Source organism: Radiomyces spectabilis (genome assembly GCF_025331425.1).
Source record: "Radiomyces spectabilis strain NRRL 2753 chromosome Unknown BYT42scaffold_3, whole genome shotgun sequence".
In the NCBI taxonomy this organism is placed as follows: Eukaryota; Fungi; Mucoromycota; class Mucoromycetes; order Mucorales; family Radiomycetaceae; genus Radiomyces; species Radiomyces spectabilis.
The window spans coordinates 1,712,398-1,735,735 of NW_026251928.1; the positions used below are offsets into that span (position 1 = coordinate 1,712,398).

Genomic DNA, 23,338 nt, shown 5'->3' on the forward strand with positions numbered 1-23,338 from the left:
GACAGAGTGAATACGACGCGATGCGGGGTGTGGGTGGGGGTCTTTGCGCTTAATATTTTTGGCAAGCTAAAATCATTGGCCTGACAAATGATTTATTGCACCACGGTTCTCGACCCCGCTGTGTGGAGTTACCTAAGCCCCGTTTTTAAGTTTCTTTTGCCTACCGTGAGTCATTTGCATCGTTAAGGTGATACCAACTGTACACAGACACCCTATCCTTTTTCTTTTTCTCATTCCAATTCCAGGCCATCGGTGGTGCCTGATGATCAATCGTTTTTTTTTCACTTTCTTATTGGGCAACATGCGCCAAATAGCAAACGAGCAATGCATAAAAGTCCTACGCATCCGCCCCATGACGAACCGGGATTTACCGGACCTAATGGCTCCACAGAGAGTTCCACATGATATTCAACCCCCGCATTCCCCGCGTTTACAAGTCCCTATGCTGATTGGCGGGCGGCTCTTATTTCCCCACAATTTCTGAAAATTTCCCACAAGCAAATTGGGCTTCCGCGGAAGGCAAAAGGGCGTGATGTAATTTTAGACATTGAGTTCAGTCCGAACCCGAAGACCAAGAAAAAAAAAAATTTAACGCCAAAAAAAAAATATTACACGGAGACATGAGTTTCTGAACTAAATCGCGTGCTAGAGAGCTGTAAAAGGGACGCTAATGCATTGGCTACGCCAGGTTCCACGGAAGGATGGATGGTTTCCATCACATCATCCAAATTCTGAAGCATGGCCGTAGTATGACTCAATAAATGGGTAAGATTAGATACCTCCCGCTGCAACTCATGGCGATGAGCTGCCAGCATTTGATGCGTATGTTGACGATTGACTGAGGGATTTAAAATGGCGGACATGGCGGCAAATGCAGCCGCAGCCGCTTTGGCTGAAGATGAATCCGAAAGTGGAACATGATTCAATGGTTCTCTCGAAACCGGGGTCTCGTCATGGTGAGCGGGGTTGAGTAGGCAAGCAATGCTCGCCTTGGTTGGACCAGTGTTCGGTATCGCAGTGTTGGATGTCGCAGTATTCGATGGCGATGGCGTCGGCGATGGAACCTCGGATTGCTTGTCGGTTTCGTCATTAGTACTACCGTCTGAACCGCTGGTGGTGATGGTGGGCTCTGTCGTCGTCGTGGCGGGTTTCGCATCACCATTATCGCAAAGTCTTGGTAACATTGTCGTCATGTGGAGCTGGGGAGCGTCTCGTTTTTCTAGTAAAGGTTTGTGTCCAGAAATAGATTCATGCCGCGGACACAACGACGACGAAGACGACGACAGAGACAAGTCGGATCGACGTACACTGATCCACGAGGTCGTGACCCGTTTTCGTCGTTGAATGGTCGAACGTTTCATGCTCACTGGACGATGGATACCGTGTAATTTGAAATACAAACCACATGCATTACAGATTACGTGGCCCTGTTCGTCCCGTCTCCATAAAGGGGTGGTGTGGGTGTGACAATTAAAACATCGCAATGCAGATGAACGTAACGTGTCATTGGTGGTAGGGTTGGTGGTGGTAACCGACGGCGCTGGGTCCGTTGGAATGGTTGAGGTGGCCGACAAGTTCGAGGCCGCGGCTGATGTATTCGTTTCCGTTGGGATTGTCGTACGATGTCGGTCGGGGGAACTTTGGGAACGTGGGATGGTTGGGGTGGGGGCCGTCGACGACGATTCAGGTACTGCGGCGATCACCGTTGTTGGGGTATAAGACGCGTGAGTGGTTGGTATGCTTGGAGAGGATGATGATGAAGGAGGACGAATTATTGATGCAGTGGTAGGAGGGTAGGGAAGTGCAGGTGCAAGCAATTTGGGTGGGGTAGTACGTCGCTTGGTGCTTCGGCACTTGAGAAAACGAGGTCGGGTAGTATTGCGGGCTTTCAAATATAAGCCGCAGGCATTGCAGATGGTTTGACCTTGAGGAGATCGTCGCCAGAGAGGGGTGGTTTGAATACCACAGTTCGAACAGGAAATACACGATCCACTTCTAATATCCGAGGTCGCAGCACTGGAGCTGCACGGTTCAACAATCATGGAGCTGTCGTTAGAAGGCGTGATAATTTGCATGGATTCGAAGCCAGCGTTGGGACGTTGGACTTGAGGAGAGAGTTGTAAATTCATATCGTTTGCAACCGGCAAGGCGGAATTGACTGGTTGGCAACTGACGTTTATTAACGGGCATTTGTGACATGAATCAACGCTCGTGGAAGTCGAGGGTTTATTGTAGTAAGGCGACTTGACCGTCATCGTGTCAGAAGGATAAACTAATTGCCGTGACTCAATTCAAAAAATTTTCCCCAATCAACAAAATCAAAAAAGAAAGAAAAAGTAATTCAAAAAGAAAGAAAAAAAAGAGGAGGAAAAAATGCAAAAAGACAAGGAGTATGAAAGAAACAAAAACACGAAATAAGGAAAAATAAAAAATAAAAAGTCTCTCTTTTTAAATCCTATCGTTTATCAATTCATACCATGGGGCGGTTCCGAGAGATAAGGAGAATGATTGGCTATTGATAACACAAGCCTCCGCACAAACCCGCTTTTTCTTGATAACGCGGTTCCCCCTTTTAGATATCGCCAGGTGTGATAAATCCCGTTTGCATATGATTGTTTATTTTCAACGTCAATCTCTGTTGACTTTTTGCTTATCTGTATCATTTGATTTCAGATCTGCATCTCTTCCATGTCCATATCGTCCAACCATCCTCATTGGGATTAGCTTCATCTTTCATGCACCCACCTTAAGCGCCGTTTTTCTTACCAGATCTGCATCTTTGTCGCGTTAACAAAACCAGTTTAAGCCATTAGACCGTAGAGGAACGGTATGTCTTTTGTGTTAACATGACGATCCACTCTGTCTTTCTTTGTTATGTTTTTGCTTTGCTTTTACTTTGCTTGCGTTGCGTTGTTTTGATGATCAGATGAAAAGAATAGGGCCACTAGGCCTGTCATCTTTTTTATTTGCTTTGGTTACCATCTGATTTAAGCCACAGAAATCCGTTAAAAAAAGCTTTTTTCTGCAAGGCTAGATTTTCATTTTGTTGAGTTGATAAGCACTTGTTATCTTGCAGCATCTCATTTTTGTACCAACAATGGCATCAGTGACCTGTTGGCTCTCCAAGTATATGATTTTACAACTTGTTGTAAAATCAGGCATCAGAAGAGAAAAAGAAGTCGTTCCTGTGTGATAACGCATCTGGCACAAGATGAATGAAGAAAGTGACATATTACTTCTTGTAGTTTGTATATTCTGGCCACATCACTCTAATTTAAGACGGTATATACCGTGATTCCTCCTTGCAACTCTTTTTTTTTTTTTTCATAAATGTCGATAAACGATAATAATTTCGCCTAATTCGGGTCATCTCGTATTTTTACAGAATGGAAATTTCATATTTCACATGATTTCGATTCGCGACATTTACCCTTTTACTCTAATGGCATTGAGACGATACTCTGTATTGATCCGTTCGATTTTGAAATTTATGATCGTGGACTTGGGGTTCCTGGAAAATGCATGTGTCTCGTCGAAAATTCTGCAGCACATTACATGTTGTGTCCCCCTTGTTCCTCAAGATCGCTTGATTAAAAGATTATCGTCGTTATTTGCAATATCATATGAAATCGACCTGAAAAGCTTCCGACCAGTTGACAAGTCGATTTTTACTCTTTCGATGCGGTCTCGGAAGCATATAATAGCGTGCCTGGGTAGAGTGCCAGTGATAAAACATGCCAAATTTTGTGATTAATTACAAGCTTACCTTTGATTTTACGTGGTACCACATCCATTGAAATTAGGAGACGGTGCAATACACAAAGGGTGTCAATGTAAACGTTATCGTGATAGTTGGCATCACCACCTCTTAACTGAGGTGTCAGAAAATACCGCGAGTATTGTCAGGATATTTTTTAAAGGTCATTGGGAACGCGCCTGTAGAGATAAGTCTTCATCGAGTTTCGATATGAAAAACTGTTAGTTTCACATGATACCTTACAGGGCGCTTATCGCTGATAACGTTTTGCAATCATTGATATTTTATAATAGCTCATACATATGCTGCCATTTACGTCTTTCTTTTTTCTATCATTGGTCCCCGTACTAAGGTGAATGGTGTAATCTTTACAACCTGTACCTTTTCACTGTCTTTTGCTATGATCTTTTACAGTTTCTTCAACTGAACCGAATGGTTGGCTAAATTGTGTATGTCTTGAAAAAGACCTTAAACATGATCATGGATGTCATGCAAAGATAATAATAAGAAAAACAAGGAATGAGATAGGAATTAGATCCGGTTGTTTTCTCCAGTGTCATTTTATTCCACCCATTATTGAATATTTACTCGTCAAACGGGGGATAACAAGCAACATAGCAATCAGGATTATGAGGATCATGGGAATCCTTATAATTCAATTACAGTCCCATAATTTAATTCAGTGAACTGATGAGGACGAGGATGATCGGGGCACACGATGAGGTGCAATTTTAATGGTCGTCTGTTTCGTGAAGATCATCGAGTGTTACATAACCATCGGTCGAGCTCGAATCAGCTTGTGTTGGTTGTTGCTGTTGTGGTTGTTGTGGTTGCTGATGTTGATGTTGATGGGATTGCTGACCGTTCGGAGGTCGTCGAGGCGGATTCGCACATCGATCTTTGCCGTAGTTAAGTTTGTATTTTGCATAGGCCGGATTCGATTTGATGGCGGTCAAGGCTTTCATGGCATTGAGGATATTGGTAAAATTGACAAAGGCACAGTTCTTCTCCTTGAGCATATTGACGAGCTCGATCTCGCCAAATTGCGAAAATTCTTCACGTAGTTTTTCTTCCGTCATGGAATCTTCCACGCCGCCAATATAGATGTTGCGAGACGCCCCACTTTGAACGGAAACCCATACATTGGCCGGTATCAAGGAAGGTTTTCCCCAGCCCACCTTTAATCGTCGATTCTTCACCACCAAACCGTTGCAGTTGGCTTGATTATATACATTGACAGCCGCACTGGGATCCATAAATGTAACAAAGGCAATATGCTTGTCTTGAAGGTATCGGATCTGAAACAGCAACCCGCCTCGAATCACGTTGCACAAGTCCTCACACGTCGCGTCAGGCGACACGTTGCCCAGATAAAGTGTGCGCAACATGGGCGTGGTAGCCATCATGTTACCTGCTTGCATACCATAAGCCGATGACACCATCGCGGAAGCCGGATTCACATTGCTGCCGCTACCACTGTATGCATCAAAGGTAAACGCGCCCTGGAAAGGAGATTGGAATCCCATACCGTAAGAGCCGGAAGGATCGGTACCACCTGCTTTGGGAATGTAGGCACATCGGTCCTTGCCGTAATTCACCCGTTTACCGGCCCAGGCGGATTCGGTGGGAAGCGTAGTAACGCATTTCATGGCCGAGGCGATACTGAGAAAGTGGACAAAGGCAATTCGCTTCTCACGGATGAGTTTGACTTGATCAATTTGGCCGAATCGGGAAAGATTTTCCTGCAGTTGTGTCTCGGTGATGTTGTCGTCGAGATGACCCAGATACACATTGCGTGACGCTCCCGCCTGGACGGCCAATTGTATTGCGCTGGGAAGCGGATTGTATTTACCCCATCCGACTTTCAGATCTGTCCCATTCACCGTCATCTTCCTGCTAAGATGTTCTTGATAAAACGCTTGTGCCGAGCCTGTATCGACAAAGGCCAGAAAAGCACAACTTTTTTCGGGAAGAATTCGGATGGATTCCACCGGGCCAGTCTTGACTTGATTCAGGATCTCCGTAGCACTGATGTCACTGGTTACATTGCCGAGGTAAATGGTTCGACTGAGCTCGTTGCCCGCGGATGTGCCTGGCATGCCTGCACCCGCTCCAAGGAAAGGCGAGGCGCCAAATGCCGTCGGCGGATAAACGCCGGTCATGCCAGCGGTGGGGGTCATGGAAGCATATTGAGCTCCGTTGTAATTGGCCATACCGGCATTGTATACTGACCCATTGACGGCGCCAAATGGGGTCATTCCAGGAAATGCTGAGGTACCGGCATTGGCTTGACCAGAAAAGGGAGCTGAAGTCGCATATTGCGGCGCCATCATCATCGCAGCAGTTGTGGGATTCATCGTACCATACTGACCATAGCTGTCACTGTTAAAAAGAAAAAGAAAATAAGTATGGCGATCAAAAGTAGACTTTTGGCTGCTGTCACCCCCGGGAAATCATGGATGAGAATGCTTTACCCGTAAGACTGTTGAGTGAATCTTGGCTTTTTGTTGATATCGTTGCCATTGCTACCGACATAGTCGCTTGCACGTTTCATGATAAGAGAGGTCTGCGGTGATCATCATTGATGCTGGATTAAATAAAAACCGATACATGTCAGTCACTGGTCATTCAACGAGTAAAAAGAAAAAGTTGAACCCCTAAAGACCTCTTCTTTCCTTCCTCACATCCCTCCTCTTTTTTTTTTTTTTCTCTCCTTTTTTCTCCAGTATTTTTTCAAGGAAATCCACAACCCAAAAGATTGCCGATAAAGCAAAAAAGAAAAAAAGAAAATAAAGAAAAGCATGAAAAGAAATCGCAAAAAGGACTAACTTGGAAAAGAGAAATCATTGCGCGCACCGCAAAAGGTTTTGAAAAAGAAACGATGCAAGGCAAAGCGAGAGAGTGGAAATGGCACACCCAATCACATTCACACACAAATTTGGAACGAAAGCGCGACAAAACAGAGGTGGAAGAGAAACAGAAAATAAAAAGAAGAACGTTGACAGTTAGAGAATGAGCCGAAAGTAGAAAACGAGCACGTAATCGAGCAGCATCGCACAAAGGTCCACAGCGACAAAACAAAATAAAAAAGGCCAAAAAAAAAAGGTGAAGCAGTGGACAAAAAGCGGGCCATCCAAGTGTGAGCGTATCAACTTACACAGAAGAATAATCGATCAAGGAAAAAAAGATGGCTGGGAACAAACGGATCCGAACGAAACTAGATCTACTGGAAGAATTGAACGAACCATCAAACAAAAAAAAAAAGAGAAGCAAAATCGGTAAATTGGCAATCGAAAAGAAGGAATTAATAATGCGAAAAGAAGAAAAAGAAACCAAGAAGAGAGAATGTACATTCTTTCCCAAGACGAAACCTCCCCATTTATACTTACACAGACAAAAGGGTACGATGGGAAGATGCTTAACCGACGATAAAGCAACAGTTTGATGCACCAGACAGAGAAAAAAACCTAATTTTCCTTTGTCCGGTCAACGTCACCTACAATTTAAACCCCGTATTTGCTGATGACTGCTCCAACAACTAATGTCACAGCTAATCTAAAATCAATGTCACTGGTCAATTTTTTTTTTTTATATCTGCGGCGACAAGTCGTATGTACAACAACTAAGAACCCTTGTAACAAGGAAACTGATTTTTGGATGTTTGTCAACCATTTTAGATGTTAAGCTTAGTGGCATAATATAGGGTCACATTTGCTTATTGCTTGTTGGCTCACAGTGGACTTTGTACACGCTTATAGGGCTCTTGTCAGTCGCTATGGATATGATAACTATCGTATTACATTCTCACGCCTTTTCAATCTTGGAGAAACTAGCTGGCAGATGGTGATGCTCAAAGTTTGGCAAGCAATGACTCCCATTTTTATTTTGGCCATCGTATTTATGCATTGCAGGAGAATATTTAGCATGGTGTAAAACGACAGTGGGAGTGCTTTTTGTTTTTATTTATTTATTTTGCATTGACAAGTTACTCTTTGGAACAGAGAAAGTAATTGACGGCGATGAGTTCGAGATTATTATCTTTGGCGAATTGCTTAAAGTCGAACTTTCCGCGAGCTTGAGGTTCGGCGGACATGGCTTGGAAGGAGTTGTTTTTGTTGGCTTGCTTATATAACAAGAAAATGTAACGATGAGGACCAGTGCCAGGTGGTGGTGCGGGTCCAAAGTACTCAGAATGTTGACTAGCTGAGGCTTGAACATTGGTGGTCTGGGATCCTGCGAAATTCTCGCGTTTTAGTCATCTTGTTGTTTCCCAATAGCCGCATCGTCAATATAGAAGGAAAGGGAGCTTTACCTGGTATATTCACTATGACCCAATGTCTCCAGGGTGCCATCTTGGGGTCTTGTTTTGACGGAGCATCAGGGTCCACCTAGGATGATGTATTTGTTCAGTATTGTAGTATTGACTCTTATAAATTAGCGTGCTTTACCAATAAGAGGGTGTATTCGGCATCCGCATCCGGAGGAGCAAAGTTGACAACCGGGGCTTCGCTTGTCTCTTCTACAGTGAGTGTGTTGCCAAGAAGCACTTCTTTGTTATTGGGGTACTTGATTTCCAACATGGTGGCAGGAGTAAATACATCGTCCAGGACTACATACACGCTTTAAGCATTTGGCATAGAGACGAATTCAAGGTCTTTTTTTTCAATTTTGTATACATACCTTGAGGAATGATATCGCCTTCTTTCAAGGCATGCGCCATGTTCATTTCAGCAGTAATAAGAGGCATATTGGACTATCAAGTGTAGTGTTTTGTTTTCTCACTTGGTGCTTTTTTTTTTAGCTCGAGAGAAGAAGAAGGAAAAAGGAAAACGAAAGGGCTCGGGCGGGTCATGCGCGAACGCCCAAAATAAAAGTTTCAATGATATCATAAGTCCGAGCCAAACCGAAACCCGAGTGACGTGGATTTGGACTTCCGACACTCAAAAATCCTTGGTTCTTTTGTCTTTTCTCTTTTCCCAGTTCAGACAACACCACATTGTAAAAAAGCGAATGTCGGCCAGCAATTCACCACAAAGTTCAGCACCATACAGTCCGGCTGTCGACAGCAATTTGTCAGCGACGGGAAATAATAATCCTGCTCAATCTCTGTCCACTGCATCAAATACCAAGCCCGTCAATGTCAAATTGGTTTTACTAGGTAAAATAACAAATCTGGGAAGAAAAGCCTGAAGAAGAAAGATGATGTGGAAAGCGTTATATTGACCGATACTCTATTTCAGGTGAAGCGGCAGTAGGCAAATCCAGTTTGGTCATTCGGTTTGTGAATCGTGATTATGTGGAGAACAGAGAACCCACCATTGGAGGTAGGTGCATCCGAGCTGCCTTTTTTTTTTCTTTCTGCTCACGAGAGTATCTGACCACCGACTCTTTTTAACATGACAATCTTTGCCCTTTTTATAGCGGCCTTTCTGACTCAAAAATGCACGGTGGAGGATCGCACCATCAAATACGAAATTTGGGACACAGCGGGCCAAGAACGATTCCATTCCTTGGCGCCCATGTATTATCGCAATGCCCAGGCCGCAGTGGTGGTGTACGATGTGACCAAGAGCGTAAGCAAAAAAAGGGAACACGATGTATCATTAGATGCATGGAGCTCACACTGTCATTTTGCAAATTAGTCGACTTTGGAAAAGGCCAAAAGCTGGGTCAAGGAACTGCAACGCCAAGCCAATCCTCACATCGTGATTGCTCTAGTGGGAAACAAGATTGATTTGGTGGAAGGCGAAGAAGAGGCAGAAGATGGCGATGATACAGCGAGTGTGACCCGTCAAGTTTCGACCGAGGAAGCATCCGCTTATGCTTCAGAGGCCGGCCTTTTATTTTTTGAAACGAGCGCTCGAACCGCCCTCAACGTGGATCAAGTATTCACAGAAATAGGTAGAAAAAAAAGGAAAGAAACAAGTTGCTTCGGTTACACAATGGCTCACATTTTTTTCTTTGTTCACAAAAAATTTCAGCCAAAAGCATTCCCTTGGAATATATCATGTATAGTCGTCCTGGTGCTCGATCGGGCGCTGGTCAAACCAATCCCCGAATTGATCTCTTGCGTGAAGGTGGCGCCAATGGTCGCGGAGCTGGCGGATGTGCATGTTAAAGCGTCTAAACAGAGCTGCTTAAAAAAAAAAGACAGAAAAAACTCAGAAAAAAACAACCTTTACCATGCAACTTGGGAAGAGAATACTGATTTTATAGGTGGTCATCGTCCTTATTATTGTATTTCATCCCTTATCATCAAGCCTTGTCCCGTTTCCTGATCGCTGAATCTCACTAATATTCATATCTTATCTCTCTCTTTTTTTCCCTCTCTCTTCAATGTTTTCCCCCCTATGTTACTTATTATTGGCCATCTTCAATATATCGTCTGTCCCCTTTTTGTTAAACCGTCGTATCCTTCCAATGCTTCTTCACAATAGAGCAATTTCATCCACCCAAAATCATCTAAGGCACCATTGCGGTTTTTTCGAACAATTAACTTCCTAGTTCTCACTTGAGAGAACAATGAGGTCAATTCTATTCTTGGATGTACAACGGCACCGTGGCTTCAAAGTTGACAGCTGAATATAGGCAGTAATGTAATTTTTATTCCTGCGATGTTCCCCCATCCTTTCTAGCTGCAAGGAAAAAGAACATGGGAAAACTCATCATCGTGAGAAGGTGTCCTTTTTTTTGCATGAGTTTTATGCAGATCAAAAAATATAGTGCATCTTGAGCGTGTGATGGTGGAATAGTGATAGGTATTTTGGCGTCCTGGAGCCAACGGTCATCCCAAACCCCATCCATGTCATCCTTCTGCCTAGATCGTTCCCCATTGTCCATTTGTAAAAAAGAAAAAAAAAGCAAGAAAAAAGTCTCTACAGTACTACCCATATTACATAAACAATTTGCTCTTACTGTTTGACGACATTGTATATATATCGTTCGAATCATGGTTGAATGGATAGAAACAATAAAGAAAAAAGAGCAGCTGACATGCAATAGGATATCATTGCAGTTTGAACCATTAAGCATGATCTGTAAAATAGTCTCGATTATTTGTTTTTCTTTGGCTGACCCTTTCTTATTATTATGCTTTACAACCATCTTTGAGATTTCTTTTTTTTTCTTTTTTGGCGAAAAAAGGTATAGGGTTTTACGTTGCAAATAAGGCAATCAGTTGATAAATTGCAACATGGACGGAGGAGACGTATTGGATATAGGATGCTACTTGAATGATGGTTTCTTTTTTGAATTAATATTCTAATCAATGCAAATGGATTTCATCAAGATCAAAAGTTTGAACGCATGAATCATCCGCTTCCCTCAGCTCACAAGGTTAAAATGCGACATTAATATTTTATATTTATAAACAAACCTGCAAGGTTTTCGATTTTCGTCTTTTCCCGATCCACATTCCTTTCCTTTTTTTTTACATCTTCTATATTTTTTTTACTTGGGCCCCTTTTTCCAACCTTGACCGTGATGACTGCAGGCAAACAAGCCCATGGTTCGGCCCACACCAAGAAATCAGACGAACGTTCGACCATGACAAGAATGCATTCTTCCACCAAACGTCCAAGAGCCCCCATCGCCTGCTTTCGCTGTCATCACAAAAAGGTAATAATAATAAAAAAAATAGGTATAAAAAGAAAACAGTCGCACATGTCAAACCATCCGAGAACAAGAAAAACAAAGATGCACTTTGGACTTATAAACAGAACACCTTCTCTTTTTTGTTTGTCATGGAATATGACCTTTACTTTCGTTTTTGTTTTTCATGTCGATACCATGATGAATACATATATATTATAGGTCCGGTGTGATGGTCTTCATCCCAATTGCACCCGATGTTTATCAACGGGAGTCTTGTGCGCTTATCCCAGTTCTCGTCGGTCTCGTAATACGCAGCCAACCAATGTCGATCCTTTTATTGATAACTTGTCGCAGTTGGAAGCACGCATTCGACGCATAGAAAATGATTTAGTTTCGCAACGTGCATTAATAGAGTCGGCCAACCCTTCCGCTTCCGCTTCCGCTTCCGAGTCCGTGACCCTTCACGGTGGCCAAGTCGATTCATCTACATCCTCTTCCTCCTCCTCCACTGCGGCATTTAGCATGTCTTCTCCACAAATATCGACCCCAACTGTGGCAGCTGATCTTACCAAACAAATGGTCAAGATAGAACAAGAAGTGCAAGAATCAAGAGCCATCCTTGCTCAACTGCGTTTGCGAGGAGAACAGCGCATCGCTCGGGGGAAAAGAGCCGCGGCTTCCTCGTCTACCTGTTCATCTTCGGCGTCTTCTTCATCCACTTCCGCTGGAATGTCCCTTCCTAAACCACGGACAGAAAACTCGACTTCCACTTCTGCTTTTCCAAAAAACGATGGACATCAGCCTTATTTGAAACATCGAAAGATATCGTCATCAGTTTCTGTTAGGTACTCTCCTAGTCTGTCTTTGTATTTGCATCCACCGTCTCCCTTGACCACTGCAGCGATCACGTCTTCCTCGTCTTCCTCTTCCTCTCATGGTCCCGGTCCCTATCACCCTTCGTCCCAGCAACATCAGCAATCGACTCACTCGGGCCAACCACCACCACCACCGCCGCCGCCGTTGCAACTAATGCCAGTGAATAACAACCCGTCGCCTAGTTCTCATGCATATGATTGGCAATGCAATTCAGTGCTTTACAATCGGCTGCCTATGGACACTTCCAATGCGTCGACGCCTTTTGATACTACCGAAGCATCGACTTCCATGGGTGACTGGACCATGCTCGATCCCTGGACACACAACAACCAATCCAATCACTACAGTATGGAGACTTCGCCAGCAGCATCCACCCCTCTGCAAAATAACATGATGGGGCCCATGGTCGACATTCAGCAACCCATGCCGTCGTCGTCGACCTCCACTTCGCAGGCCACCGCCATGCCCACATTGCAACCTTCTTCATCATCCACTTCGTCGCATTCCACCTCTTCGGCTGCTACGTCAAGTTTAACTCCCTTTTATTGTGATATGCCATCGTTCATGATCGATGATATCGTGAGCCCTTCCCCCATGCCCTCCACTTGTATCAATTCTTCCAATTCCTCAGTCTGGTACTGTTGAAATTGCTCAGTTTTCCCCCTGGGAAATTGATTTGTATTCTCTTTTTTGTGCTGTTACTTGTATACGATGGGAAAAAAAAATAAAATAATACACAATTGGATGACCCAACCTTGGGGAGACCTGTCAAACTGAAAAGAAGAAAAAAGAACTATAAATCTTGTTCTAGTCGAGTCATAATGTGCCACAGTAAATCCTTGTTGGTCCAATAGCTAAAGTGAGCTCGGATCCCGTTCCAGTATTCGTTGGCAATCATGCCCATGAGCGATTCGGGCTGTAAAATGTAATCGATGCGACGGCCGCCAGGTAACTTGTTCAATTCCTCGTGGGGATCATCAGGAACGGTCGATTCGAATACCGGTTCGGCCACTGGGGGATGGGTCAACTCTTGGCTCAGATCCGCCCAAAGGTCGTTCTTTGCAGGAGGTCGCTGGAAATTGATCGAGGCACGCTCCGACGAGGCTAATTCAAACCCGTCAATTCCCAGCACTTCGATCCAATGATGATGACCGTGATGGATTTCCTTGTGGGGCGGCTCAAAGTGAATATCGTCCAGTGGTCCCAAGGTTCTCGAACGACGCCGACTCCATCGCAGAGGTAATTCTTCGGGGATGTCCTCTTCGCCACTCGTGCTACTGTTACTACTTCCAGTATCGCTGACACAGCTTTCCAGCGAAAACTTTCTGGGAAGCTCGTCAGTGGTGTCCTTGGGATCGGATAATGGGTCAATGATGGAATCGTGGTCACTGTCTCGGCTTAACGCTTCCTGGTCGTCGTCGTCATCGTCATCGTCTTCTGTAGGGGAGATGGTGAAATAAGACGACACAAAGGAGCTAATGGCTGTAAATAGACCACCACCGCCGCCACCACCACTATTCAAAGCCCCGGTATCTCCGTTGTCCCCTGCTGACAGCGTTGTGCTCGCGGTTGGTAAAGATGATGCAGTGTGCTCCTTGAAAGACCCATGGTCGTTGGACTCCTGCAGGCTGTTCTCCGATCCAAGGGATGACGACGTCCAGGAGAAAAATGAAGATAGAAGGTTGCCGGTCAAAGATGACATGAATCCAGGACCTAGGGGCACAGACCGGTCAATGACAACTGCAGGCTGATCCTTGTAATACAGGTTCAGGAGCGGTTCAAACCGATAAGCCTAGTAACAACCAATGTCAACACATTTTTAGTCTAACAATGAAACTGGCATTGAAATAGGGCAACCGTCATGGGGGTGAAAAAAAAACCTCAATAACCGGGTCCATAACATACTCCATACAAAGCATGCAAGGATATCAAGAAAACATAAAAAAAAAAGTCGATTCCCAATCGAGCCCCATTTCATTGTTGTCAATGATGGTGCTTGTACTTACAAGAGGGTCAAAGGGGTGATAGATGTTTTCAAAAACGATGTCTTCCTCCGGATGGTAGGTATTAGGGTGCTGGTTGCGCACCGACAGGAATCCCCCCAGAGGGCTGCCAATGGCAAAGAAGTAGTCCGGTTTGAACTCCAAAGGAGGAAAGTGGATATTGAGCTTGGCCAATTCGTCCTTTTCCACCTCGTTCGTGGGTTGCCGTTGATGCGATAAAATATCCCAGGTAATGATACCACCCAGTCTAGATGCACATGCAAGGAATGTAACGTGAAAAAATTCATGCAGTCAGATACATCTCTTACGGCTGTAGCACAAAAGTTTCGTGGAAAAAAGTTCAGACTTACGAATAGCCCAAGATGGAGATGGTGCCTTTGAAATAAGGATGCTTCTTCATGAAATTATGATACGACGAATTGAATAGATGCGTACAATGATCGATGATGCTTTGACCTCGATCTCTGGAAAAGTAAAAAAGCACGTCGGCCAGGTACTCGTTATTGATTAGACGAACGGTGGGCATGGATTTCAGCGTGATGGTCTCCAACACCGGATCGGCTTGTTCGTGCACGTGTTTATGCCATTCGATGGGAATCAACTCGATCCGCATATCGCGGTTGGGCACTTTTGCTTGAAGTACTTGTCGTGCCGTTTCTCGAAGGCTGTTGACTAGATTCCATCACAGAAAAAAAATTGGGCGTTTAAACTTTCATTTTCCATCATGCAAAAACACTTTTAAGATTCACAGCAGGGACTTGTTCACTTACGATGTTCATAAAAATAGCCATATTTTTCAGTTTGCTACAACGAGAAGAAAAAGAGAGAATGAAAAAAATACATGTCATCGTTTAGTAAAAATGTTGTCTTTCTTCTTTAAACCCGTTTCTCGTACTTGTCCAATGCCCTGATATTCCATTCAAAAAGGTTAGTCAACGGAAACGATGAATGACAGAGAATCGCTGACAACTCACATGGATAACAAAAATAACGTGGTCCGCCGGCATATCTTGTTCAGGAACGTTGGGCATTTCGTCTGCGCAAAACAACAGAATCCAATTAAAATGATGGGTGATCGGGTGGCGATGGTATGGTGCTTACCCGTGTCCGAGTCGATAGCTGAAAGTTCGGGTGAAGGGATATAAGTGTTATCGAATAACATGGCTCAAGGGGATAATAGAGAAAGAATAAAAAAGAGATCGGGAATGAGGATGGATAATTTTTTTTTTGGCGGTGTGATTCTTGAAGAAGAGAAGAGTGGCTACAAAAGAAAGCGAGTAATACAGATGCTTTATATTTTGTCTGCAGCATTCCCCTTGATCACAGATGAGCACTGTCAAGATACAGTAAACATGGCGAAAAAAAAAAGAGGAAAACTATAACTGGATCGCGAGGGAGATGGGGGGGGGGTTCTTTTTCGTGTTTATGACCTCCCTACAAGGCGGCAAAACAGGGACACCAAAGCCAAGCCGTGTCTCCGAAAAGAAGAAGAAAAAAAAAGGTGCGGTACAGATCCTGTAGATGAAATGCAAACTACATTGAAAACCTTCTTTCTTTTTCATTTCATGAAAAATGAATCATGCAGTGACAAGCATAAACACAAATAATATTTGTATCAAATCTATTACTACGCAACTACCGTGCTGCTTTTTTTTTTGAGCAGGCCACTGGTAACTGACACCATATAGGAAAACAACCTAGACAAATCGACGCAGATACACATTCCCGTCAATGTGCTTGGCCATAAAGGTATACAATGTACGAACGCCATATGCATATTTTTTTTCATCATCTTACTTTTGTATTTATTTATTTATAGCGTGTGATAGGACTCGCTCTTGTTTCGCTTCGCTGTGGCATGATACCATGGAAACCATCATCACTTTGCGACTTTTTTTTTTGCCATTTGGCTCAACTTGGATCTCAGCTTTTGCCACCTGATTGCCATTCGGTGATTGGTGGACAATCGGATGTGTTCGGATTCAATTCCCCTGGTTTTCTGATGGCCCCAGTGTGAGAATCCTATTTTTTTCCACCAATTATTTGTTTCGACCAAAAGTTCACTTATTGGCATAGCAATAACCCATGTGAAATGTGTAAAGACAATAATGTTTTCAACGTGATGTCACTGACAATTATAAAAAGCTTGCAACTTTTAGCTTTTTTTTTTTAATTTCAAGCTATGTTATGTAATTTTTAGGCTAAACGTCATGTAGCGAAGCATAGAATGGTGCAAGCTGAGTGAAAAGCACCGGTAAGCTATTTTCTCACCAATGATGAAGGACAACAAACCGTAGGCCGATGGCTCTAGTGCGGAGTTAGAAATGACGAAAATCTGACCCTACGCGTTCCGACAATGAATCAACACGCAGTCCCACTGTCGCATATGTTATATAAAATGCACAAACGTGGGGTAACGGAACAAGAAAAAAAAAACCCTCTCACATAAAATTACTTATTTCTTTCTTCTTTCAACCCTTTCTTCCTTTTACTTCCATTTTTATTCAACTCCCATAACCATAATACAATAATGTCCAACGAATTTGAATCTGTTCAAGTCGGTCACGGTGAAGACTTGATGACCTTGACCCGATGGGTTATCGCACAACAACAGGTAAGATATCCTTCACTGTTCATCGACAGTCGTGTCGTGTCACCATCCCAAAAAGAAGTTGTACCAACTCATCCCTCTTTATTATCGATTAGCATGCTCCCGAAGCGACGGGTGATCTCACTTTATTGCTCACAGCCATCCAGTTTGGCTGTAAATTCGTCGCCTCCAAAGTCAAGCAGGCCGGTTTGATCAATTTGTAAGGGTTTTTTTGAAAAGAGTACAGCCAAAAACTCGACTAGGTACTAAAGGGAGATGCTATTTCTTCAGGTTGGGATTGACGGGTGCGGCCAATGTTCAGGGTGAAGATGTGAAAAAGTTGGATGTCCTTGCCAACGATATCTTCCGCAACGCTTTGATCGCTTCTGGTAAAGCGTGCATTCTCGTGTCCGAAGAAGATGAAAAGGCCATGGTTATCCAGGATCATGGTCAACGCGGCAAATACATTGTGACATTCGATCCTCTTGATGGTTCCTCCAACATTGATTGTGGTGTTTCAATCGGTACCATTTTTGGTATTTTCAAAGTGGAGGATACCGAAAACCCGTCCATGAAGGATTTGATTCGCAGTGGTCGACACTTGATTGCAGCTGGTTACTGTATGTACGGTTCCTACTGTGAAATGATTTTGGTAAGTTTTATCGGATATGCTGGAGACACACACACCCATACAGAGTGGGAGAGAGAGAGAGAGAGAGAGACACGGGTGATATGAATTCGCCAAGGAGGGAAGGACTCGGAGCACATACCCGATCATGCATGTGATGGTTTTGGTATATGTGCAGAAAAAAAAAGTTGGTTTTTTGCAGGAAATTGGGAGTATGGGAGTTTATGGCACGGTTGGGTAATCCATGATGAAACATGTGTAATTAATTGGTAAGCTGTTATTTTTTTTTCTAGTCTGTCGGTAATGGCGTCAATGGATTTACTTTGGATCCCGCCATTGGCGAGTTCATCATGACCCACCCAAACGTAAGCATTTTATAGTCGGCGATGCAAATCCCGTCAGCGGAGCGTGTGCCCAGGCGGAGTATATACTAAATGTTCATCATGTCCATCAATTTTTCTAGATTGTCATGCCGCCCCGCGGAAAGATCTATTCCGTCAACGAAGGAAACTACAAGTACTTTAATGAAGCCAGCAAAAAGTATGTTGACCAGGTCAAGCAAAAGTACAGCGCTCGTTACGTCGGTTCCATGGTATCCGATATTCACCGAACTTTGTTGTATGGTAAGTGGAACCAAAAAGCCATACTTGTGTGATACAAAATATCCTCATTCTATCTTTATTCTACAAAAAAAAAGGTGGCATTTTCGGTTATCCGGCTGATTCCAAATCCAAGAAAGGAAAGCTTAGAATTCTGTATGAAGTGTTCCCCATGGCTTATTTGATCGAACAAGCGGGCGGTAAAGCTTCCACGGGTACCCAGAATGCATTGGATATTATTCCTGAACATATCCATGACCGATCCGGCATTTGGCTCGGTTCCAAGGAAGATGTTGAAGAATTGGAAGCTTGTTACAAGGCTTGCGCTTAAAAAAAAAAAAAAAGAAAACGTCTAATGCATTTCACCTTAAAATAATAAAACCATGGCTACCATTTTTTTTTACAATGTAACCCTTGCTTACAGCTTGGAAATATCTTTATATTTTTCTTGTGATGATAGATGATAGATGACAAGTACACCATGATATTATTGAACAAAGCCGATTACCTAATGGCCTGGTAGGCGGTCATTGTCCTTCTTGTTGGATTGACGACCGACTCATCTGGTGTTACCGAGAGGGCTGAGTTCTAGAAATTTCAACTGTTTTTGGATACGGCCCTAAATGCGGAATGTTTGCCACTGTCCTTTAAGCGGAAGGACAAAAATTATACCAGTGAATGTTTGAATATCCCAAACCATGGAAATGTGGCCCGTTCACCATGCGAATTCCCGATTGGCATTTTGAAGGTTTCTTTGACATGTAAAAAAGAAACCAAAAAAAATTTCATGCTGGTACAATTTTTTTGATCGAACACGAACAAGACCAACTCCGCCATGGCCATTCTATTTTTTTTTTTCCACCCCTTCATGTTGTCCTCAAATTTCTTACATTTATGGATTCCTGTCTTACTTATTACGTCTGTATTTTCGTGTTATGCTTCCACCTTGGTGCTTAGCATTGGCGATCTTGGCTCTCACTGTACCGAATCAAGCTGTCGACCATATTCCCGATCCTCGGTTAGGATCGCCAGTCACCACCGTGCCATGGCGAGCAGGCCACGCCGCTGGTAAGCCAACCTTCTTTTTCCTTTTTTTTTTTTCTTGGGTGATGACTCAAGCTCAGCAATGCCAAAAGCAACATGATCGAGAAGCCTGACGTACCGTCTTTTTGTATCAGCCTATATCGAACCTTATGTAGTGATATATGGCGGAGTGGAAGATCCTACCGCCAACTACGGAGACACTGTCAAACTGCGTGGGTCCAATAGTTTGTGGGTATGGGACTCGCGCACCGGTGCTTGGTATAATCCGACGGCCTCCGTTCAAGCCGAAGTAGGCAACGAAATGCATCCTCAGATATTCTGCAAAGCCTCGGAACTGTCCAGTCCCGGTCAAATGTTGGTCATCGTCGCTAATACTACGCATGCCGGATATGAGGGCATGCTGCAAAAATTGGATACCAACAGTTGGAGTTGGACATTTCCCACCTCGAGTAAGCTGTTCCTTCTGAGATTATTTTTAATTTTTTTCTTTATTTAGAGCTGCTTATTCTCTTTGTTTCCCATGCACCCAATTTTAGTAGTTTTTATTTGGCTGAATTGAGATTTTATTGTACAGGTCTTTTACCACCCGCCCGTGCCATTGGATACACGCTGGCCTTGGTGAACAATACCTTATATTCTTACGGCGGGAGTTCCGTCGATCAATATGGATACCCCATCACAAGCGCCATCTTGAATGCTTTATCGTTAATGGATACCAATTCCTTTGGATGGTCGCCAGGAGCCAACGGCGTGGGCGTTACTGATCATGCCATGTGCTATATAAAATCCTGCAATTGCCTGATATCTTTTGGAGGCACCCCGACAGGATCTCCCAATGATGTAACTCAGGTAAAAAAATGTCAGAAAAAAAATTGGTCTGCCAGTCAGAATGACATGTTTGCTCACGGTTCTTTTTTTTTAGACGGTTTATGTATTCGATCTAGGAACCAAAACATGGAATCTTCAGGTGGTACCAACATCGGTCAGTGGAGCCATCCCTGGCGCCCGTCGATTGCATACGGCCAACTGTCTGGACGATCGAATGATCATCTACGGAGGTGGCACCACACAGCCTTACGATTCCGACATCTGGACCTTGTCCGCAGCACAGTACCCCAAACTCACCTGGGAACGCATCTCCGCCAACAACATCACTTCCAGTCCCAATCAGCGCATGGGTGAGCAGCATCATCATCCATATCCGTTTTTCAATGTAAGCTGATGCCTTTTTTCTTTTAACGTAGGACACAGTGCGGTCATGGATCCGAAAACCAAAAAGGTTTACATTTTCGGTGGATGGGGAGCGCGAGCCACGAATGACAGCAATATGTACGTTCTTGACACTCAGCATTGGACGTGGTCCCATGTACCACCCACCGGTTATCCTTTGTCAATCAAACCTTCGTCGACGTCCTCGCCTGTACCTTCATCGACAAATACCCATGGCAACCAATCGAAAACGGATACGACGCCCATCATTATCGGAAGTGTCGTTGGTGGGGTAGCCGCCCTGGTGATTGCCGCCATTATTGCGTTTTGTTGCCTACGACGACGCAAGTCCAGAGCCTCCAAGAGGGAGGACATACGTGAGACATTAAGTACCACCGATCGAGCCATGTCCAAACACGATCTCTGGACCGACGATCATCGGCACACGGAGGACGAGGAAAGTAGAAATCAACGAGACAACAACAACGGACTACGATCATTCCACACCCGATCTGGATCCGATCTCACATGGATGTCCGGCCCGAATTCCAAACGCGTTTCGCGTGCCTGGACGAGTAACAGTCGATTGTCGCGACCGTCGGAAATTGGTGACACCCACAAAGTTGTGACAGGCACATTGGAAGAAATGATCCCTCCTCCGTCACTGATGCTCGACGAATACGGCATGTCAAGTTCAGGCACACGCAGTTCCATGGGATCGTTACCAACGACGCAAGCTCCTTCCACTCCACTGATCCATGCGATACGAGGCGAAGGCCAGCCACCCAATGAAATTACACAGCAAAAACCGAATGAGTTCTCGCGGCCTATCCGCGATTTCATTGATCATTGTGTTGTGCCGCCTCGGGCGTATCCATTGAGTCTCAGTCTGTCGTCGACGTCGGGTGCGCCTCTCAGTAGCAGTATGGAAGTGTTACGAAGCGTGAAAACCAATGGAAGCAGTGTGATGCATGAACCCAATCGCAACCGTGTAAGAGTGGTGCATGCCGTCGCTCCTTCCGGCTCATCGGCTAAACCAAGCGATGCCGACGATACATCCACTCTTCCTGACTCGGTCTCGGTTGGAGGCTCCATCTCGCCTCTTCGCTACATCAAACCCGGTGCACGCCGTTTCAGTATTGCTACGACAGCCACCGAGGCCACTTGGAATAAAAGTGGCAAACACTCTACGACGCTCACTCAGCCTCACTATCCATCCTCGGCCCTCAGCAGTGCACCTACAGCCCATCTCGTCACCGATGAACACTATACGGACATGGACAACGAGGCATCTCCTCCTTCTCCTTCTCCTTCTCATCCTCCATTACCGTCGTTTTCTCCGGGAATCTATGGATCGGTGAGTCCCCTGGACCTGATTGCCAATCTCGGAGTGGATCACGATCATGAGCGAACCGAGGAAACGAGTTGGCAAGAACTCATTGATCAAGTGGCTCCCGCCGCTCCCACGTCTAATAGCACCTGGGCCCACGTCCTTCCCCAGCACTTTAAACTGGAAAAGTCCATTCCAGCGATTGAGGGACCGGCCAATACCATTCTGTTTGTACGCATGCACGACAAAGGCACATGGAAAGAGACGGTTATCAAGGCGTTTCAGAGACGCGAAGCTTGGGAACGAGAGTGCCGCACATTGACAAAACTGAAATCTCAATATGTTGTGGAATTGCTCCAAGTGCTCACCATTAGTGGCGGCAGCGCGGCAAGTAACGACAGTGGTTCCAGTTCCGTATTGACTCGATCCCACACCGTCAATGAGGACGACGGTGTGACTTATGCTACAGTACTGGAACGGTTGGAATCAACGCTAAGTACCTGTCTCCGCGATGAACCATTAAACGTGCGTCAGGTGGCACGCGAAATTGTCGAATGCTTGGCCTGGTGTCATGAAAATGGTAAAAAAATCATGCAACCTCATGCAACCCATTAACAAAGTATGACCGCATATTGAACCTTGTTATTTTTTTTTTCGGACATAGACATTGCATTCTGTGATTTGAAGCCCAGCAACATTATGCGAGACAAGGAGAAAAGATGGAAATTGATTGATTTCGAAGCTTGTCGTATCATCGGTCAAGAATGCGTAGGTGTGATTACACCGAGATACTGTCCTCCCGAAGTGGCCAGAGCTACCACCTACGGTCGTGAAGGAGCCAATGGTGTGGTGGCCACCGCCAGTGTCGACTTGTGGGCACTTGGCTGCGTCATTTTTGTAAGTCAAACCATACTGAGATCTAAAATCAGCCGTCCCTCTTTATGCCCGATGGTTAAACTTTTTTTTTTTTCGGTCAGGAACTGGAAACCAAACGACTCTTGTTCTCGAGTTCCATACGAGATGAAACCATTTTGCATTTTATATCCCATCCTTCGTCATCCACGCCCACGTTGAAGAACGGATTGCGATGGAACAGCCAGCGTCAGCTAGAGATACCCAATTTTGACCAAATGGTACCGAATTTCCACACACGACAAGTGATTGAAACCTTGCTACATACCGAACCTTCCAAACGTGGCAATTTGACCAACTTACTGGTAAAATCTATTTTCTTCCGGTATACCCGATGTGGCCTGCCTTTTTTTTTCCCGCTAACGATCGATTCTTCTTCTTTTCTTCTAGAAACATCCTTATTTTGCTGCTGCTTAACCTTGTGTCTTGAGACAACATACTAGCTATATCGATTAATGATAACCGATTGTAATTATTCAGTTTTATTTTTGTAACTAATGCCAAAATTGAAAGAAAATACCCCAAAAAAAAAGTTCAGGGCTTTCTTTTGTCCATCAATTTCATCCCGACGGCAAAAGTGCATATCAACATTTTGATCAGCTCAACCCTTGCCCTACGGATGGCGGAGACTTAATTTACGGGTGATGTCGAACAAAAGCGGAAGTTTTCTTGTGAATTTCATTGGACATGTATTCAATTCTGGCAATTTCTGGCACTATCGAGCAATGAACGGGCTGCCACATGTTATAAATATTTCATGCGAGCGGTGTCTTCTTTTTTCTTTTGTTTCTTTCATC

The 23,338-nt window shown here is 44.3% G+C and overlaps 8 protein-coding genes across 8 annotated transcripts; 4 read left to right on the plus strand and 4 right to left on the minus strand.

Annotated features, from left to right (window-relative positions):
• Nucleotides 1-415: 415 nt before the first annotated feature.
• BYT42DRAFT_560592 (uncharacterized protein) lies at nucleotides 416-2,450 on the minus strand. The gene has a single exon (XM_051567248.1). It carries the CDS (start codon nucleotides 2,253-2,255, stop codon nucleotides 609-611), a length of 1,647 nt encoding a protein of 548 aa, XP_051426393.1. The 5' UTR covers nucleotides 2,256-2,450; the 3' UTR covers nucleotides 416-608.
• Nucleotides 2,451-4,488: 2,038 nt separating this feature from the next.
• On the minus strand, nucleotides 4,489-6,311 carry BYT42DRAFT_611611 (uncharacterized protein; the record flags this gene model as incomplete). Its single annotated transcript, XM_051571529.1, has 2 exons — nucleotides 4,489-6,139; nucleotides 6,232-6,311. 2 exons carry the CDS (start codon nucleotides 6,309-6,311, stop codon nucleotides 4,489-4,491), a joined length of 1,731 nt encoding a protein of 576 aa, XP_051426394.1.
• A 1,288-nt stretch (nucleotides 6,312-7,599) lies between these two features.
• BYT42DRAFT_560604 (phosphatidylethanolamine-binding protein) lies at nucleotides 7,600-8,592 on the minus strand. The gene is made up of 4 exons (XM_051567249.1): nucleotides 8,438-8,592; nucleotides 8,206-8,366; nucleotides 8,070-8,145; nucleotides 7,600-7,990 (listed from the first exon to the last, which is right to left on the minus strand). The coding sequence occupies exons 1-4, from the start codon at nucleotides 8,502-8,504 to the stop codon at nucleotides 7,743-7,745; spliced, it is 552 nt and encodes a 183-aa protein (XP_051426395.1). The 5' UTR covers nucleotides 8,505-8,592; the 3' UTR covers nucleotides 7,600-7,742.
• Nucleotides 8,559-10,215, plus strand: BYT42DRAFT_560605 (GTP-binding protein ypt5). The gene is made up of 5 exons (XM_051567250.1): nucleotides 8,559-8,915; nucleotides 8,998-9,081; nucleotides 9,179-9,330; nucleotides 9,400-9,658; nucleotides 9,739-10,215. The coding sequence occupies exons 1-5, from the start codon at nucleotides 8,768-8,770 to the stop codon at nucleotides 9,873-9,875; spliced, it is 780 nt and encodes a 259-aa protein (XP_051426396.1). The 5' UTR covers nucleotides 8,559-8,767; the 3' UTR covers nucleotides 9,876-10,215.
• Nucleotides 10,216-11,203: 988 nt separating this feature from the next.
• Nucleotides 11,204-12,492, plus strand: BYT42DRAFT_603071 (uncharacterized protein; the record flags this gene model as incomplete). The annotated part of the gene is made up of 3 exons (XM_051571068.1): nucleotides 11,204-11,374; nucleotides 11,570-12,195; nucleotides 12,441-12,492. Exons 1-3 carry the CDS (start codon nucleotides 11,240-11,242, stop codon nucleotides 12,490-12,492), a joined length of 813 nt encoding a protein of 270 aa, XP_051426397.1. The 5' UTR covers nucleotides 11,204-11,239.
• A 453-nt stretch (nucleotides 12,493-12,945) lies between these two features.
• Nucleotides 12,946-15,095, minus strand: BYT42DRAFT_240301 (DDHD domain-containing protein). The gene is made up of 4 exons (XM_051562663.1): nucleotides 15,000-15,095; nucleotides 14,580-14,901; nucleotides 14,233-14,476; nucleotides 12,946-14,018 (listed from the first exon to the last, which is right to left on the minus strand). Exons 2-4 carry the CDS (start codon nucleotides 14,840-14,842, stop codon nucleotides 13,020-13,022), a joined length of 1,506 nt encoding a protein of 501 aa, XP_051426398.1. The 5' UTR covers nucleotides 14,843-14,901; nucleotides 15,000-15,095; the 3' UTR covers nucleotides 12,946-13,019.
• A 1,557-nt stretch (nucleotides 15,096-16,652) lies between these two features.
• BYT42DRAFT_560609 (fructose-1,6-bisphosphatase) lies at nucleotides 16,653-18,457 on the plus strand. Its single transcript, XM_051567251.1, has 6 exons — nucleotides 16,653-16,843; nucleotides 16,936-17,039; nucleotides 17,111-17,471; nucleotides 17,741-17,812; nucleotides 17,911-18,070; nucleotides 18,145-18,457. Exons 1-6 carry the CDS (start codon nucleotides 16,760-16,762, stop codon nucleotides 18,375-18,377), a joined length of 1,014 nt encoding a protein of 337 aa, XP_051426399.1. The 5' UTR covers nucleotides 16,653-16,759; the 3' UTR covers nucleotides 18,378-18,457.
• Nucleotides 18,458-19,091: 634 nt separating this feature from the next.
• On the plus strand, nucleotides 19,092-23,332 carry BYT42DRAFT_560615 (uncharacterized protein). The gene is made up of 7 exons (XM_051567252.1): nucleotides 19,092-19,539; nucleotides 19,665-19,939; nucleotides 20,013-20,268; nucleotides 20,335-22,209; nucleotides 22,294-22,526; nucleotides 22,607-22,846; nucleotides 22,932-23,332. Exons 1-7 carry the CDS (start codon nucleotides 19,392-19,394, stop codon nucleotides 22,956-22,958), a joined length of 3,054 nt encoding a protein of 1,017 aa, XP_051426400.1. The 5' UTR covers nucleotides 19,092-19,391; the 3' UTR covers nucleotides 22,959-23,332.
• Nucleotides 23,333-23,338: the final 6 nt, after the last annotated feature.

Bases quoted from the DNA above. Each gene is read 5' to 3' on its own strand.
- BYT42DRAFT_560605 (XM_051567250.1), top strand. From the start codon at position 8,768: ATGTCGGCCAGCAATTCACCACAAAGTTCAGCACCATACAGTCCGGCT. The intron at 9,082-9,178 runs GTAGGTGCATCC...CCCTTTTTATAG, and splicing joins CAGAGAACCCACCATTGGAG to CGGCCTTTCTGACTCAAAAA. The intron at 9,659-9,738 runs GTAGAAAAAAAA...AAAAAATTTCAG, and splicing joins TCAAGTATTCACAGAAATAG to CCAAAAGCATTCCCTTGGAA.
- BYT42DRAFT_560592 (XM_051567248.1), bottom strand. From the start codon at position 2,255: ATGACGGTCAAGTCGCCTTACTACAATAAACCCTCGACTTCCACGAGC.
- BYT42DRAFT_560609 (XM_051567251.1), top strand. From the start codon at position 16,760: ATGTCCAACGAATTTGAATCTGTTCAAGTCGGTCACGGTGAAGACTTG. The intron at 17,040-17,110 runs GTAAGGGTTTTT...CTATTTCTTCAG, and splicing joins CAGGCCGGTTTGATCAATTT to GTTGGGATTGACGGGTGCGG. The intron at 18,071-18,144 runs GTAAGTGGAACC...ACAAAAAAAAAG, and splicing joins TCACCGAACTTTGTTGTATG to GTGGCATTTTCGGTTATCCG.
- BYT42DRAFT_240301 (XM_051562663.1), bottom strand. From the start codon at position 14,842: ATGCGGATCGAGTTGATTCCCATCGAATGGCATAAACACGTGCACGAA. The intron at 14,477-14,579 runs GTAAGTCTGAAC...ATGTGCATCTAG, and splicing joins ATCTCCATCTTGGGCTATTC to ACTGGGTGGTATCATTACCT. The intron at 14,019-14,232 runs GTAAGTACAAGC...GGTTGTTACTAG, and splicing joins ATCACCCCTTTGACCCTCTT to GCTTATCGGTTTGAACCGCT.
- BYT42DRAFT_560615 (XM_051567252.1), top strand. From the start codon at position 19,392: ATGCATCCTCAGATATTCTGCAAAGCCTCGGAACTGTCCAGTCCCGGT. The intron at 20,269-20,334 runs GTGAGCAGCATC...CTTTTAACGTAG, and splicing joins CAGTCCCAATCAGCGCATGG to GACACAGTGCGGTCATGGAT. The intron at 22,527-22,606 runs GTAAGTCAAACC...TTTTTCGGTCAG, and splicing joins CACTTGGCTGCGTCATTTTT to GAACTGGAAACCAAACGACT.
- BYT42DRAFT_560604 (XM_051567249.1), bottom strand. From the start codon at position 8,504: ATGCCTCTTATTACTGCTGAAATGAACATGGCGCATGCCTTGAAAGAA. The intron at 8,146-8,205 runs GTAAAGCACGCT...ACATCATCCTAG, and splicing joins CCGAATACACCCTCTTATTG to GTGGACCCTGATGCTCCGTC. The intron at 7,991-8,069 runs GTAAAGCTCCCT...AGAATTTCGCAG, and splicing joins GGTCATAGTGAATATACCAG to GATCCCAGACCACCAATGTT.